This window comes from Psittacula echo (genome assembly GCF_963264785.1).
Source record: "Psittacula echo genome assembly, chromosome: 5".
NCBI classification, from domain to species: Eukaryota; Metazoa; Chordata; class Aves; order Psittaciformes; family Psittacidae; genus Psittacula; species Psittacula echo.
Genome location: NC_137739.1, coordinates 49118495 through 49135040, shown reverse-complemented (window position 1 = coordinate 49135040; position 16546 = coordinate 49118495). Strand labels below are relative to the sequence as shown.

The following is a 16546-nucleotide window of genomic DNA, read 5'->3' as shown; positions in this document are numbered from 1 at the left end:
TCTCAGATCTCATTTGGAGAAATAAGATGGAAGAATTTAATATTTTCAATCTTAAACTAGCTCTTTAATCACTCCCTTGATTGATTCTTGAACTTAGGCAGGGTGAGGGAGCCCAGACCAATAGTCTTTATTGGCAATGAAACCTGTTTCCTTGTGTCTAATCCTCTGGGCACTGAGTCAGCTACCAATCTACTATGTGTATTCATGAGCTGAAGAAAGATTGTTTGGCCTTATTTACCAGAAAATCATCCTGCATGTTTATTAAAACTGAATCAAATATGTATCTTCATACCCGTTCTAATCTTTAGTAGTCATCTCAGAAATTTTTCTCTCTACTTAACAAGGAAACTAACTGCACAAAGGCACTATAAGGCTCATACAGCACCATGGCCATAGCATTTAACCATAACTGATAGGAAGAGGAATGGACAGAAAGAAGCAAAGGTGGAAAAGAGAAGTGATTTTCATGACCTGCTTTATTCTCTTTCTTTTTATTTATTTATTTATTTAGACTATTACATGTTTCAGCCTCTGGGATAAACACCTTACATGTTCTAGTGGAGAGATAACAAAAAAGAGACACCTAAACCCTATAACTGAAGATTAAATCAGGCAGAAGTTCCAAGAGTAGAATTTTTCTTTGATCAAAACTGAAGCAATAAAGAAACAAAATATTTTCAAAAAGCAAGCTCTGCCTTTTCTCCTTTTTTTTTTTTTCCTGGGACCATCTTCCATACTGGCACTATGAGGCATTTGACTACTAACTGGCTGGACAAAAATGAAATCTGACTATAAATTACATATGCTTACTGGAAAAAAACCCAATAGAAATGAACTTTTTGAGAGAGCAAAGTGGGATCACATGATTAACTATGTCTCACCTCAGATGGTGTTTATCTGATCTCTCCACATAGAACAAACTAAGATATCTTGGGAATTATTCTTTTTCTGCCTACATAGCAGGCACATAGTTCTCCTTGATAAAGGACAGCAAAACTCCATATATATGTCTCAATACATCATTCAAAAAGGCTAATGTTCACCTTCAGAAAGTTAACACCTGAAAAATGGCAAGTATCTATTATTTCCCATTTCTAAGAAAAATCAATGGGTAAAGCAGAGATGATCAAACTCCAGTGTGATTCCTGTCAAAATCTGGATGTACCACAGCAGGGTTTCAAACTGGAATATTGCATAGACATGGCACAATGGTACTAAAAACCCCTCTTTTCATGATAACTGAAAGTCAGTGAGAGGTAACGCTGAGTGAGGCTGATCTTCATAACCTCTTTATACAATCAGTGGTGAGAAAAATAAGAGAAAAAGTTTCTTCTGAAACTATTTCAGAGTGCTTAACTTAAGCTCCTGCTCTAAATCACCTGTCAGAGGAACCTCCTCAAGTAGTCTAAATCAGCCTTCACAGATGACCCCTTCTCTCCGTGCATTACTGGGGGAACTACATCTTCTCCATCGCCTTCCCTGCAGCATGTGACACTGTGCTGCTGATTTGCTCAGTGCCATAAATGGAGTATGTCACGCACATCTGGAATAGCATCCGTCATTCTGCAACAACCGGATGTGAAAGCTACAACTGCTGTCTTCCCTCAAAAGCATCTCTCCATAGAGCCAACTTCAACATTTACAGTTCACGATCACTGAAATTCTATAGCAACTATGTTTTCAGCAATGCTAAAATATCAGCACCCACAAGAAGTTAAGAACAACCACAGGCATTTCTCACTGGGCACAGGAGTTGCCTGGAGCCTACCCTAGGATCCCATTGGACCTGATACAACCACAACTGCAACAACTACGAATGCTATTATAGTGATCACTTATTTTACCTTATTAGAAGGAGAAGTTCACACAAATGGTGCAGCTATTTTTGGTACAATGTATTAAAAAATATATGCATAATGTAAAAACTTCACCTAAGCTTAATTAGTGAAAAGTTTACAAATATCTTTTAAAAATATTTTATATAGACATGTTACGTATTTTCAATATAAAAATATAGTATATATTTATAAAAATAAAAATACAAATAAAATACACATGCAAATACAGATTCAGGAAATTATAAACTGGTATATGTCAGTGCAACTTATTTTTTATTATTTAAATGGGTATGCATTGAATGCGCTGTCAGTGCAAGTTTATTGAGATTTAGTGAATTTGGGTTTCATGTAGAAAACTTCCTAAAAAAGGTTTTCTGTGGTCTTTTTTTTTTTTTTTTTTTAATTATAGTATTGATTATTTATGAGGTATACTGATGAGGAATAATTGGGAAGCAAAATAGTATTTCCTGCATTATGTTTATGAAGTAAAATATCATGTATAAAGCACATAATTCCTACATGTTCAGAAAAAATATATTTTCTCATGGAGTATGAGCTGAAGAAATTGTAAAGTGAATTAGAAATTGGCAAATAACTTTAGGAATAAGGTTGCTATTGCCAAGCATATTTTTGCTAGCAAATTTTTTTGTCTGCATTCCTCTAAACCAGCCTAACCCACCAAGCTGCTAAAAACCAAGAAGAACATGTCCAGACATAACTTCAAAATTATGTTGTCAGTGTATTATTAACACTCCTAATTTTATCTTATATCAATATATTATTTGGTGAGACCAGTGGCAGAAAGCTTTAGAGCAGCACATGCACAGACACTGTACAGAGGGTGGTTTGTCACAGCAATGGGCTAAACCTATGGGATTCCTTGAGGTGGGATGTTGTGGCTTCTGTAAGGTTTATGTCTAGACTATATCTAGTCTAAGTCATGCTTGCCCAGAAAAGCTGGACCAGATAATCCTTAAGGTCCCTTCCAACCTGGTATTCTACAATTCTATGATGTGGGCTCAGATTTACTGGACAACCTCATGGAACTGAAATATCTGGAGAACTGCCCAGGACACACTATTCTCTGACCTGATGGAGCCATTTTCGTGTTACAGTTATTGTGAAAGATCTTAAAGGTAGCACATGGTTTCACAATCCAGAACAAAGGCTGTGAAATATTAGACTAAAGATTCTGAGATGCAGTGTGATAAAGGGAAACCAGTCCTGGCTTCTTTGAACTTCTTCATTTTTATAGAGGGTTGATATCTCTTATTTGCCATTACTGTATATGGGACTTTATGAGTGAATTTTGAGTGCAAATTCACAAATCACTTCTTGAGAAGCTCTTAGTCAGCTGATTCATATGAACTTTCACAAAATCTGCCGTAATACATTAAATACTAGATTCACAGTAGGCAGCTGCAAGCCTCTGCACTTGCTTACATGTGGTCTGCACGTGATCCAGGGTGCGAGAAAATGAGAAAATACAGATAAATTCAACTCCTTTAGACCAAAGGATACATTTCGAAAGTTTGTGCTAAGAACAATGTAAACCAGAATATGCCCAAGCTCTTGAGCATCATATGGCCTCTTTACTCCATTCAGAGTACTGAAGAACATTGAAGCACTGGTATTGGCATCCCTGGCGTTTGATTGCATACGTAACAGCACAAGTATAACACCTTTTCTTAGGGACTCTTAGTCCAATGATTAAGTTAAAGTGCTGCTATGCTTTGGTTATTCTTACTTGTACTTCACAGAATGTGAATAATCTAGTATATCTGAAACTAAACTTGTGCTCCTTCTACCTTGTTTAGACACTAAGCAGTCCTATCATATACAAAACAATGAAGATTGTAATTTTCATCATCTTTTGGGATGAATTAAGGTGCTGTATCCATTTTTTAAAAGCTAAAAATGCTTGATGAACAGAAAATGGCTTTGGGTAATTTCCTGCTGGACATATGCACTCAAACCACCACAGCTGAGCATGTCAGATTATTAGTGCTTCAGTGCTGAATATCTGACAATGCTTTAAGGTCTCACTGCTTGGGACCTTATCCTACCATTTTATACCAGCAAGGGCACAAAGACAGAGCATGTGGAGTTGACTAAGATGCTTGACGTGATAACTGCAAATTGTCCACATTTTGCAGCTGTAGTAAGGAATGGTGATGACAGCTATGTGGTACACATCTACTTTTGTTTGAAGCCGAATGCCTCTTTCATTCTAGACACACTGCTTTAATCTCCAAAAAGCTGTGCTGGCTTTTGCTACAAGCTCAGTAAATACGGCTTTGCTAAAATGTGAAGTTCGTCTTCCATGTCATGCTGGGAAGAAATGGGAGAAACCTACTTTTGTGAAATGCATGAAGCCGCTTCTTGCGGAAATACAGGGAGTCTGCTCCACAGAGCAGACACTGCCTTTACAAATGCATGTTTACATTTGAAATATATTACGGAATTAACCAAGAAGATGTAAAAATATTCTTTTTTTATCCATTCTCTAGACTGACTTTGTAATTCTGTAGACATGGTAATCAGTGTCTTCCGGTTGTAGTTATGCACAGACATCAAAACTTAATATTTCAGTGCTTCAAGTAAAATTTTCAGTAGAAATTATTTTCTCTTCTGTTTTTTAAAATGCAAAATTTGCCAGAAGTAGGAAGGAAATTAAACATACGGACCACTGAAAAAATGAGCTGGTTGTTATAGGATGTGTCACAAAGGAGTTTTCACTCTGTTCGTTAGTGCAACTGAAGTGAAAATACTCTGCGTAGAAAAAGTTAACCAATTTCATCACTCCCTGCAATAACAGACTAGGAAACTTTGCTGTGTCAGGTCCTGAACCTATTTAGTTGATGTTCTGATAGCAGTCAGATTTTTACTGCTTGGGGTATAAGGCATTTCTGAGACCTCTCAATCAAAACACTGGGTTTTCCTAGCATGGAAAGTCATTGAAGTTCTTAATGATATCACATCTAGTTGGCGATGTCATGGTTTAAGCCCAGCTGGCAACTCAGAACCATGCAGCCACTCGCTTATTCCCCCCACTTCTTCCCTCATGCTCCTGGTGGGATGGGGAGGAGAATCAAAAGAATATAAACCCCATGGGTTGAGACAAGAACAGTCCAATAACTAAGGTATAACACAAACCTACTACTGCTACAACCAAATAATAATGGTAAGGGAAATAACGAGGGGAGAGAATACAACCGCTCACCACCCACCGAGCGATACCCAGCCTACCTGAACAGTGATCTGGCCCAGTTTATCTAATGGGCATGACGTGCTGTGGTATGGAATACCCCTTTGGCTAGTTTGGGTCAGGTGTCCTGTCTCTGCTCCCTCCTGGCTTCTTGTGCCCCTCCTCACTGGCAGAGCATGAGAGACTGAAAAGTCCTTGATCAGGGTAAGCGCTGCTGAGCAACTGAAACAGTGGTGTGTTATCAGCATTGTTCTCAGACTGAAGCTGAAACACAGCACTGCACCAGCTACTAGGAAGGAGAAAAATAACCGTTACAGCTGAACCCAGGACAGGCAACCAGTCACTAGTGGTGTCCCTCAGGTCTTGGTGTTAGGGCCAGTGTTAATATCTCCATTGATGATCTGGATGAGGGGATTGAGTGCACTCTCAGTAAATTTGCAGATGAAACCAAGTTGGGTGGGAGTGCTGATCTGCTGAAGGATAGTAAGGCTCTGCAGAGGTATCTGGACAGGCTGGATTGATAGGCTGTGGCCAATGGTATGAGGTTCAACAAGTCAAAGTGTTGGGTCCTGCATTTGAGCCACAACAACTGTATGCAACGCTACAGGCTTGGGGAAGAGTGGCTGGAAAGCTGCTTAGTGAAAAAGGACCTGGGGTGCTGATTGACGCCACTGACCATGAGCCAGCCTGAGCCCAGGCAGCCAAGGAGGCCAATGGCATCCTGGCCTGTATCAGAAAGAGTGCAGCCAGAAGGGCCAGGGAAGTGACCATCCCCCTGGTGTGGCCGCGCCTTGAATGTTGTGTTCAGTTCTGCACCCCTCACGACAAGATAGACATTGAGGTGCTGGAGCAGGTCCAGAGAGGGGCAACAAAGCTGGTGAAGGGTCTGGAGCACAAGTCTTAGGAGGAATGGCTGAGGGAACCAGGGTTGTTTAGTCTGGAGAAGAAAAGGCTAAGGGGGGACCTTGCTGCTCTATACAACTACCTGAAAGGAGGATAGAGAGGTGAGAGTCGGTCTCTTCTCCCAGGTAACAAGTGATAGCACATGAGATAACGGGTTGCACCAGGGGAGGTTTAGATTGGACATTAGGAAAAATTTCTTCACTGAGAGGGTGATCAAGCATTGGAACAGGCTGTCCAGGGGAGTGGTGGAATCACCGTCCCTGGAAGTGTTCAAAAACCCTGTAGATGAGGCCCTCAGGGACATGGTTTAGTGGTGGTCTTGGCAGTCCTGGGGTAATGGTTGGACTTGATGATCTTAAAGGTCTTTTCCAATGTAGCTGATTCTATGATTTTATGATTCTATGATTAATCTGTTGGGGAAAAAAAACCAAGCAGCCTAGCACATGGAAATTACTGAACTTTGTGGAGAACAGTAACTGATGTCAGAGTTCTGTGCAAAACTCAGCTCAATTATTTTACTATCTATGACAGTTAAAAACATACTACAATATCAAAGGCATAACTTCCATTAAGGCATGTATCAATCCATGCATGTAGAGGGCTGCAATTACTATTGGTAATTAATATTGCCACTGATCTTATTTATCAGAATAATTTTTTTTTTTTTTAAAGTGTTACACGTGTCAGATAAAAGCTTTGATTTTGGGACATAACTTGGGACATGATTTGCTAATAGCATTAAAGTAATATTTCAAAAATGTGTTGATTTTTGCAAGGTAGCCTAAAAGTTTATTAGCAAACTATGACTATTCTGGTTGCAATTAAAAAGCCTTTCCAAATGGGTCAACACACCTAAGTGCTATCTGCAGTCATTTAGATTTTAACATCATGGTTATTACTTATTATCAGGCTGCACAATGAGATATTGATTACTTTTAACCTTTAGATCTGAGAATTCAGGAAAAGTCAAGGTAGTAGCACAGCCTACCTTTTCTGTCTGGTAAACTTATGGCCTTTAGTGGAATTCTAATGATTCCTGTTAGCAAGGCGAATCTGAAATTAGTTTATTCTCTTGTCTCATACAGAAATGATGACATATCTAAAAATACTGCATGCATAGAATATTTGTAGTTACTACCTACAAGGGGCTCAATCCTGCAGTATGCTGAGAGGTTCCTTCAAAGTGACAATCACCATTTTCTACCAGTGACTATTCTAGCAGCTCCATGCAAGCACTGACAGATTACCAGACAGACAGAAGCTATCCTGTGTCACGCAGAATATGCAGTGTAGGAGCAAAATTCTTCACGTTTTCTAGTTTATAACCAATCCCCTAAGCATATTGTCCAAATATATCACTCTACAGGCTGTTAATCTTTTAATAAGTTTTCTTTATATGGAAAATCTGCTTGAAATAAAAACTGAACTACAATGTGGCTTCAGTAGGTACACAGAACTCGTTTTAACTGGAACAAGGTAATCCAATTAAACTAATCTGTTTTACAAGTTAAAATGATACGAAGGACATTAATTGATCCTTATAGGCTGCTGCTATTTGAGCCCTCTCTCTGCATAGCATTTGGAACCGCTTTGCACATTTGTATCCTCTAACAGCAGAGAACTCAGTTCCCCAGTTCAGGAGAATTATGGGCAAGAGAAACATATAACTGTTATGTGTTAGATTAATTTGCAGAACACTTGGCATTTTATTGCCAAGTAGTCAAATTGTTCCAAGTTGTTCCGGAAGGTTGTTATTAATAGTATGTTTTCTGAGGAAAGTTCTGTCTACTTTTGGAACTGCATTTCTGTTGCCAAGGAAACTCCTTGAAGCACAGCATTCTAGGAGCACACTGCTGCTTTTGTTTGCCAGTATCCTATTCATATCATCTAAGTAAGCACTTTACATACTTTAGCCTCCAGTTTCAAATGTGTAAGTTTTTATGCATTTATATTATCACATTAAATATAGTTTGGGCTTCTTTTTAAACTCTGTGACTCTTATAAGATTATTTTAAGTTGCATTAAAGGACAATTTTGGTTGTTTGGGTTTGAGGGGGTTTTTTTCCTTTTTTTTTTTTTCCACAAGTTTTCAATAAATTAGTTTTAATTTGAATAATAGCTCCATAGGTTATAGCACTAAGTCCTTAAATGTTAATTATCTTTTCACTCTGAAATTAATGCAGTCATTTCCTACTGACTCCTCTACACCATTACTGAAGTGCTGAGGAAAACATGTCATTGAGTTCTGAGCCAGAACTGTTGTTGTGATTAATCCTGGTCACATGGCCAATCTCTGCCAAAAGGAGATCACTGAAGAAAGGTGACAAAGACAGTGATTTCCTGTCAGCAAAGAGTACGACGGGGCTGTCTAGAAGTGATGCAAATGAGGGAAACTTTCACCACGGTTTGTTTGATCCACTCAAGGCCACAGCACACTGAGCCAGGAGAAAGGCACAATGGAGCAGCAGCACACCCAGAGGAGAAAATTAACTGCACCTTCCGAGGAGGGATAGCTTCCAGTAGGGAAACAAAAACTGCTAGGAGATTTTTTTTTCTTTTTCCCTCAACTTTTTTTGAAAGGTATCCTTAGCTTTTGCTGTGCGTTTTCGTGTTATTTAATACAGTGAGCCACTTCCCTTTGATGAAATAGTTCAGCAGTTAACCTTTTTTAAAGCTGTGTCCACTGGTTTGTTTTCAAAATGTCTGCACTACTATATAAGGGTCTTTTTCCATCTATCATGACCTTTGTTGCTGAAGACTTACTAGGGAAAGACTCACAGCTTACACAGTTTGTATTAAACCCACTGTACATTACTTGTAATCAGGCAGAAAAATATAATTTATTTGATATTTAAAAATGTTTAGTTAATTTTATTCTGAACATACTAACAATTTTAACAATCATATTGTACTTATTTAAATGGGGTTTTAATCTAACACAATTAAGTTCTGCAATTAATCTTCTGAGGAAAATGGAAAGAATTATCATTAACTTTTCTGCCTAGTATACTCATTTCTAATCTCCACAGTTCTAGTAAATACTGATTTGCTTCATTTTTGAACATTCAAGGTACAGAATTACTCAAGTTCTCACTAAAGGGCTAATTAGCAGAGTTTAAATTCTTTGGGTTTGATCCTCCAGTAACAGTGTATGAATACAACTGAAGTCAATGCAAGTTCTGTGTACTTAGAGCTTATGAGATCAGACTCACATGCAGTAGATTAAAATGAAATAAACATGATACATTTGGCATTAAACTGAACTATTACAGTGGTACAAAAAAGCCCGAGTCCAAAACCTTGGAAATGCTCTTTTTATTTTTTTTTTTTTTCTTTCTTAGATAAAGCACCAGAGGACAAATAAACCATCAGCAATTCATTCTGTGACTGCCATTTTATCAAATACTACTTGATTTTCTAAAACATTAGCTAGTTTGAGACTGTAAAGCTGAAATCATTTAGGGCTATGGGGTAGCATAGCAAGAAAGAACAGTTTTCTCTTTTTGTAAATCTTTGCATTGAAATCTACGATATCTATAGAAAGTCATATATACATATTCAGATATTCAAAAAAATATGGCTGTGCTCCTCCTATTATATTAAGGGCAAAATAAAACCTAGTTAAAGCGAGGTAATAAGTATTCTAATAAAAAAACTATGAAGCTCCTGGAATATTGCAAAGCAAAATTAAGCTGAGAGTTGACTTAAATCTATATTAAATCTGAAAATAGAGTACTGGGAAAATAGTCTAACCATGAAAATGTATTTTATTTTCCCATATGCAATTTTAGCATTTATATATTATGTTATGCTGCTTTAATGTATGCTTTTCTCTTCCGATTTACCTGTTTTATCATTGCTCCTTCCCATACATAGACTCCTTAGGGACAATGATTACTGCTGGTAATAGTGATACCACAGCAGGCTCCCTGGCAGAGGCGCCATGCTGAGCTGGCTCAGAGGTGCAATTACTTGTCAGCTCAATAACTGAGAAGAGGGATCTGTGGGTTTAGGAGAATTCACCAAAACGCAGAGTGCAATTAGCAGGTTCACATTTGAAGCTGTAACTGATAAAGAATAACTAAAGCAGGACCTGTGTTTTCATAACACCCCACGTCATTGAGGAATTCTGAGAATCACTGCCTCAATTTCTCTTTACAGATTTCTCTCCCTACAGACCAGAATGGCTGTGTTCACTGTGAAGCGTAGGCAGTGCTCCTGCCCCATCCATGGCTCTGTGTAAGAGCCTCTAAAATAAAAAGAGGTGTCACTATTGATTAGAAGAGAGGTTTACTAGGCTAGTTTTATAAAACTACAAATACTGGTTTTGAAGGCATGATACATCCCTACACAAATTTCTGAAACTGAGGATGACAAAGACCTTAGTGATTTATCTGATCTGTCCTTGCTAGTGCACAACTGTTCCTCCAGTTACATTTGCTAATGTTTTCTTTTGTCTACTTTTGAATGTCTGAAATTATGGGGCTTTCAACAGCACTTCTTTGGGAGGTTTTTTGTTGATTTTTTTTTTTTTTTTTTTTGGTGGGTTTTTTTTTTGTGGGGTGTTTTTTGGTCATGGTGGTTTTTTGTGGTTTTGTTGTTGCTTTGTTTTATTTTAAAGGCCAATAGATCTTAATGCTATGCACTCAAGCTATTTACATTACCTGCAAATACTCCTTCTGCTTTATGGACACTCCTCAGTCATTTCATAACCAAACTCCACATTCCTAGTTAAGTCTTTCCTCCAAACCTTAACAATTTGCTTGCTGCTTTCACTAGAAAGGTATATGGAGAGAATATTCATTGTGGGAGGGCCTGCAGTCTGTTTCTACCCTTCTTCAAGTGGTTTTGCAGTGACCAGATAGGTACTTTTGATTTACATGACCTCTCTGTGGAAGCTGCAGAACAAATAAGCTGCCTGTGCTTGGAAGCAGTCCTGGTTTGTCTGTGCTGCACAGACTACAGACTCAACTACTCTCCCTGGCACAAACTTTCTGCTTTTGGAAGTGTCATGCCTATTATAATAAAGAATTTCTTAATATTAAGAAGCTATTACCTCCCATTTTGAATATACAATATTCTTCATTTTGCCATCATACTGTACTGCAAACCAATTCTTAAATTATTTCCCTCTTTTATTCTTCTCACTGTGCATTATTAACCCAGCCTTACCATCTGTAATTATTCTTAATGGTTACATTTGGATAGCGGAAAAGGAAGTAGCCTAAATAGTACCTAAAATACTTACGGTGACTGCTTAAACTTTGTTCCTTTTCATATTGAGGGACGAATTGTTTCCTTAAGATTTCTGTTTATTGATTTTTTTAGTATAGGACTAAATACTGGTTAGATCAGACATAGTACAAGCTGGTCTTATACGGACAGGCACTACCAAAACACTATTTTAGATTTGCAAGAAACTTTTTACCCATTCCGACATTGTTTATTTCTGAGCCTAGACAGTTAATGTGTGGTTAAGTCTGATTAAGTATTTAGAATGTTAGGAAAAAGACATTAGAAAAAAATAAGAAATCATTGTGAAAGCAAGAAATGGAGGTCACTAAATTAAACATACTTGCAGCCTAAACCACTTTGCATCTGAACTATATTTCAATTTACAGACATATTTTAATTCATGTGAGAACCCTTTCTCACTAGGTATTTTAAATAAAAGGTCTAAAATTAGGAAAACCAGAATGAAAGAAGTCTATCAAGAAATTAAGATGCCAAATAAAGAAAAAATAAATTATATTTAAGAAATTATCAACTCATGCAATCATAGAAGAAAGAAAACAACTTCTATTTGACCTTGAATGTACTATTTATTTGATAAGAAATAAAAAAAAAAGCTAGAGGGTAGTTGTTTCTTGTCATTATATTGTTGCTGGTTCTGTGGTTAGTTATTAATTTTATTTTTTATGATTCACAATCTGCTCATTGAAATATGCCATATGCTCAAAGCAATTCAAGGATGACAACTGTCAGAATTACTCCAATAAAAATTGCCTAAATGAGGAAGATTTACCGCAGCCTGATATTTCTGTCAAAACCCCTCCTTTCTTTCCCCCACCACCCCTCAGACCCATAGACTACAGCTTCTCAGACACACAGTGAACTCTGAAACAATTTTAGGATCAAATCACACATTTTTGGGAACTTCTTAAAAGTACTGTCTATCTAAAAGAAGCGATAAAGCTTCTGAGCTAAGACTGCTATGACAAATAAGAGAAATCGTGTGTATGTGTGCAGAAAGATATACATATATGTTAGATGAAGACCCTATAATCAATAAGCAAGTTCAAAATCATTTTTCTGAAATCATAAGCATGATGACTTAACATGACAATGTCTGCGTTATGTATAACTAATAAAAATTAAATTGGAAGAGTCCTGTATCCTGGCAGCAGCAAACCAAAATCAAGGCAGATTTCTTTCTTTCCAGATGAGGTCTGAAAGGTGGATAAAAATCCAGCTGAAAGCTCCAATCAAAACACATTTTGTTAAATGCTACCATTTCATTTTTTTCCTTCATTTTGTTTCAGTCTATTTATTAATGCAGTTTCATTTATTTCTATTCATTTTGAAGACAAATCTTTGTCCTTCTATAGAATTACACCAAATAGAATGTGATAAAGGGAACTTTCTTGCAATTATGATGTCGGTGCAGACTGTCAGCGCAAAGGGGATGGAAATGAGGTTGGGGACAGGGAAGGGAATTCTAATAGACACCATGATACATACAATGAACGCAGCGATATCCTGTGAGAGAAAGACTTGTCAAGCTAATCAGATCTTCTACAGCTAGGTAAAGGCGGTAACGGTAGCACTAACCTTGTAAAGATGCTGCTGCTGCTCCTCTGACATCATCAGGTCGTGGCTGTCCATCACAATGGATTCCATGTCAATCAGCCAATCCCAGAGCTCCTGGTATTCTGAATCAAAGTCCAAAAGGCTGTAGATAAGGAACGAAATGTATTATGCATAAATACTGTGTAGTTGTTAAAATCTTGTATTAGAATAATATATGCTTGAAAACTCATGATGTTCCTAGGTATATTTCTAAAGAGACATTCTGTATTTATACAGAGTGGATGAAAATGAAAACTGAAATCCAATTTAAGCCAGTGCCACGACCTAAATTCAGTGGCTGATGCCAAATCCTGACAACTGTTGGCATACTGCATTTGCTTAAAAAATTTTGAAATAGAAATCCCTCATAGATGCTGTTGCTTAATGTTTTTCTAAGTGCTGACTTTATATTGAGCAAACTTTGCAACAATCATCTTGATATAATTCATATAAAAATTTTATTTTCTTCAAAAAATGACTCAATCCGTTCAGCCATCCCTCTGCTGTCTATCAGCCTCTCTCTGTAAATATCCTACATTTATTTTCATGGATGAGTAGCTAGCATTTCAACTTAACGCCTTAAGATAGGCTTGAGTGAATATGGTAAGCCAGTGAGAACTAAGGCCAGATACAGTATTAGACAGGTGTTCCCTACAGACATGTAAGAAACAAAGGTAAAGACAGGAAGTCAAAACAATGAATCCTTGAATAGCCAGCAATCATTAACATTCAAAGAGGATCACTACGGTTTTCAACAAAATAAATCATTAGAATAAGGAGCTTAAAAGGATTAATGTGATTCTCTATTGAAAGCCTAGTGAATAAGTAAAGCATAGATTCTGCTAAAACACTGTGATACAAGGCAGAAGGTACATGCTGAAAAACTGCACATTCCTGGGAAAGATACCCCTTGAAGAAGGATCTTCAAACTTGCAAAATTGAAACTAACAAAAGCCTTGCCAGTAGTATCAAAAACCTCCCATATTGATCAAACAATAGTGCATGTTTCACTAAAGCTGATTTCTCCAATTATTAACAAGTTTTCCAGCAAAATTAAAAAAATCAGCAGTGTTTCAACAGAGAAACAATAAACTAAATATGTTTTTAATGTTATTAATGCTATCACATTTCATTTGTTATTAACTAGAGTACCATATGCATAGTAATTTTGAAAGCTTATAGATAAAGTTGTGACAAGCAGAACAGTCTTTCTGCAAGAAAGCAAGAGAGAAGAAAGCATTTGCCTTCTGTGGTATTATTTTCAATGAGTTGACAACAAAGGAAGTCTTGTATAATGCACAAGTGTTGATTCCTGCTTCTGAAGTAACTCTCTAGTTTAATCCACTGTACTTAGTATACTTTTACTCAATAATTTATGAGGTGCATTTACTTAAAATTGCCTGCTGCCCTGAGAAAGTAAGCATAATGCTATTACAAAGAAGAGCAAGCGTAAAAGTGCAAGTTACTATTGTCGAAATATAATAGTTTCATTTGGCGTTCAGGGCTTTTCTCCTGTTTCAGGAAGTATTTGACTCAGATATCATTTTGAAACTAAACTAAAACTAATTCTTTTGAATGGTACATTTGCAGTGATACTGAATCTTTATCCCTTCTTCAGAAAGTGGTATAACCATACTGCATCTTGAGCATCTATTGCTCCTTTTTTCCCCTTTCATCTTATCCAAACATTATCCAAAGTCATAAAACTGACATACAGTTATTAAAACATATGTTTTATCATATACAAGATGATTAGATTTCATCTCATATAGATAAGTACAGATTCAGTTGGGCTTGGATGATGGTACCTGTGAAAAATCTAAATTAAGATATGAAGATGTCAGGAAACAAAGCCTACAACCAATGTTCATGACCTGCTGCTACCAGAATGGGATTGGATGCCTTTGGAAACAGCACCAGGTACTGGACTAGGATTTTACTATAACAGAAGGTGTGCTGGATCCAAACATCTTCTTTGTGTCTATAGAACCACATCTTAATTACAGTCCAAATTGGTACATTTAAAATTGGTCCTTTAAAAACTGAACGTTTTGATTTCTATCCAAACACAGTATACTCCACCCAAAATGAAGAGTGAGAGACACAGGATTCATTGGGAAAAGCCCAGGAAGGTATGCAAGATGTAATGGGGATTTGTGTGCTCCCCCACCCCTGCCTCCCCCAAAGTTTACATACTGTGCCTATTCTCTTTTTCAGGTTTCTGCTGTAAAATAAAGTCATCTGGGAGCATTTTTAAGCAAACTGTCTATGGCAGTTATTTCCATGAGCATGAAGATAGTAATGTCAGCCTACAAAGGATTATCAATTTTTTTAAATTTGAATGCAATATTTTAATAGCTCTAAAATAACTCTGATATTAAAAAAAAAAAAAGTATCTTTTTAAAAAAAAAAAAAAGTATCTTTTTAAAAAAAATGAATGCCTCACATCTAAATGGATGGATCTACTCTTAAATTATTATTTGGAAAAGGAGGTAAGTTACTAAACCGCTAAAAAGACATTCAGAAAATCCGGAAGCTATAGAATCAGTGACAGGTTAAGATTAAAATGTACCTGTCAGTACTTCTGTGGTATATTGAATTTTTTTTCTCTTTTATTCAGAATCTATATTTTCTGGATTTAGCAGGTTAATTTTTTTTTATATTTCCACAAGCAGAATCAGGGAAAACATAACTTCTGAAATACTGAAATGTTTTACAGATGCAAGAACTATAGAAAAAATATAATTCTGGTTGATTATCCAAATCCATCAATTGCTAAAAAAGGAATAAATCAGGTCATTGGTTTATTACAAATAAATATTCCTCCACTATAAGCACCCAAACACTGCCAACAAGAATGCTATAATATTAGTTAAAGGGCAAGTAACAAAAACTTCCTTAATATAGGTTTGTTGGTTAATAAACTAAAACCATTAGCTGCATAATAACTAAAATGACATTAAGAAGTATATTTTATCTTGGTAAACAGGGAATCAGATATGCAGAATTGCACATCTAATCCCTTGAACCCTAAACATATTTCTTAAAATGTGGACATCAATTTATTATTTTGAATGAAAATTCATGAGCACCTTTCTCATGAGAAAACCAGTTCGTCTGTGGCATTAATAAATAAAAAGGAATGTGAAGCTATTTCCATCAGTCTTTTTCCCTATGTTTAACACACACTTCCAGTTTGTATTATTTCTTTGCTGGTACAAATCAGATGGTATTTAAGAGTACTGTATACATTATGGTATGCCTACCAAAAAAATTCAGCCAGAAAAAGTTCTTCCATGTTTCTGGGTTATCAATTTTTGGAACTCCTTTCACGTGTGTTTATTAAAAGGATATAGGAACTCTGACCTTAACAGCTTTAAATTGCGTTATATTCTGTGCACACTTGAAGACTCCTCTAATGCGTTTATCTCAGAGCCTCATCCATGATGGCCCAATAAGAGGTGATGACAGAATCCCAGGATCTGGCCTTGATGTTGTGCAGTGGTACTGTAAATATCATATCCATATCGTCAAACAGTACCTGTTTAAATTCCTCCCCAGTTTTGAGAGGAATACAATATTTCCAGGCAGATTTGCTACAACATTTTACTGCTGCTCTCAACTACTTTTGGTTGCCTCTAGCTGGTGTTCTCCTGCAGTGGGTATTAGTCCAGTTCTCTTCATTGTCGCTTCAGCCATTTATCCCATGCAGATGCATGTTAACCCCCTCTATCACTGATGTAACTAG

General features: G+C 36.8%; 1 protein-coding gene across 2 annotated transcripts in view; it reads right to left on the bottom strand.

Annotated features, from left to right (window-relative positions):
- Positions 1-16546, bottom strand: part of AKAP6 (A-kinase anchoring protein 6) — a gene marked incomplete at its 5' end in the record, with an annotated part of 232019 nt that overhangs the window by 67278 nt on the left and 148195 nt on the right. For both annotated transcript variants that reach the window (XM_080617231.1, XM_080617230.1), the window contains one exon: positions 12781-12901. In XM_080617231.1, the coding sequence (XP_080473357.1) occupies positions 12781-12901 (121 nt within the window). The remainder of the gene's footprint in view (positions 1-12780; positions 12902-16546) is intronic.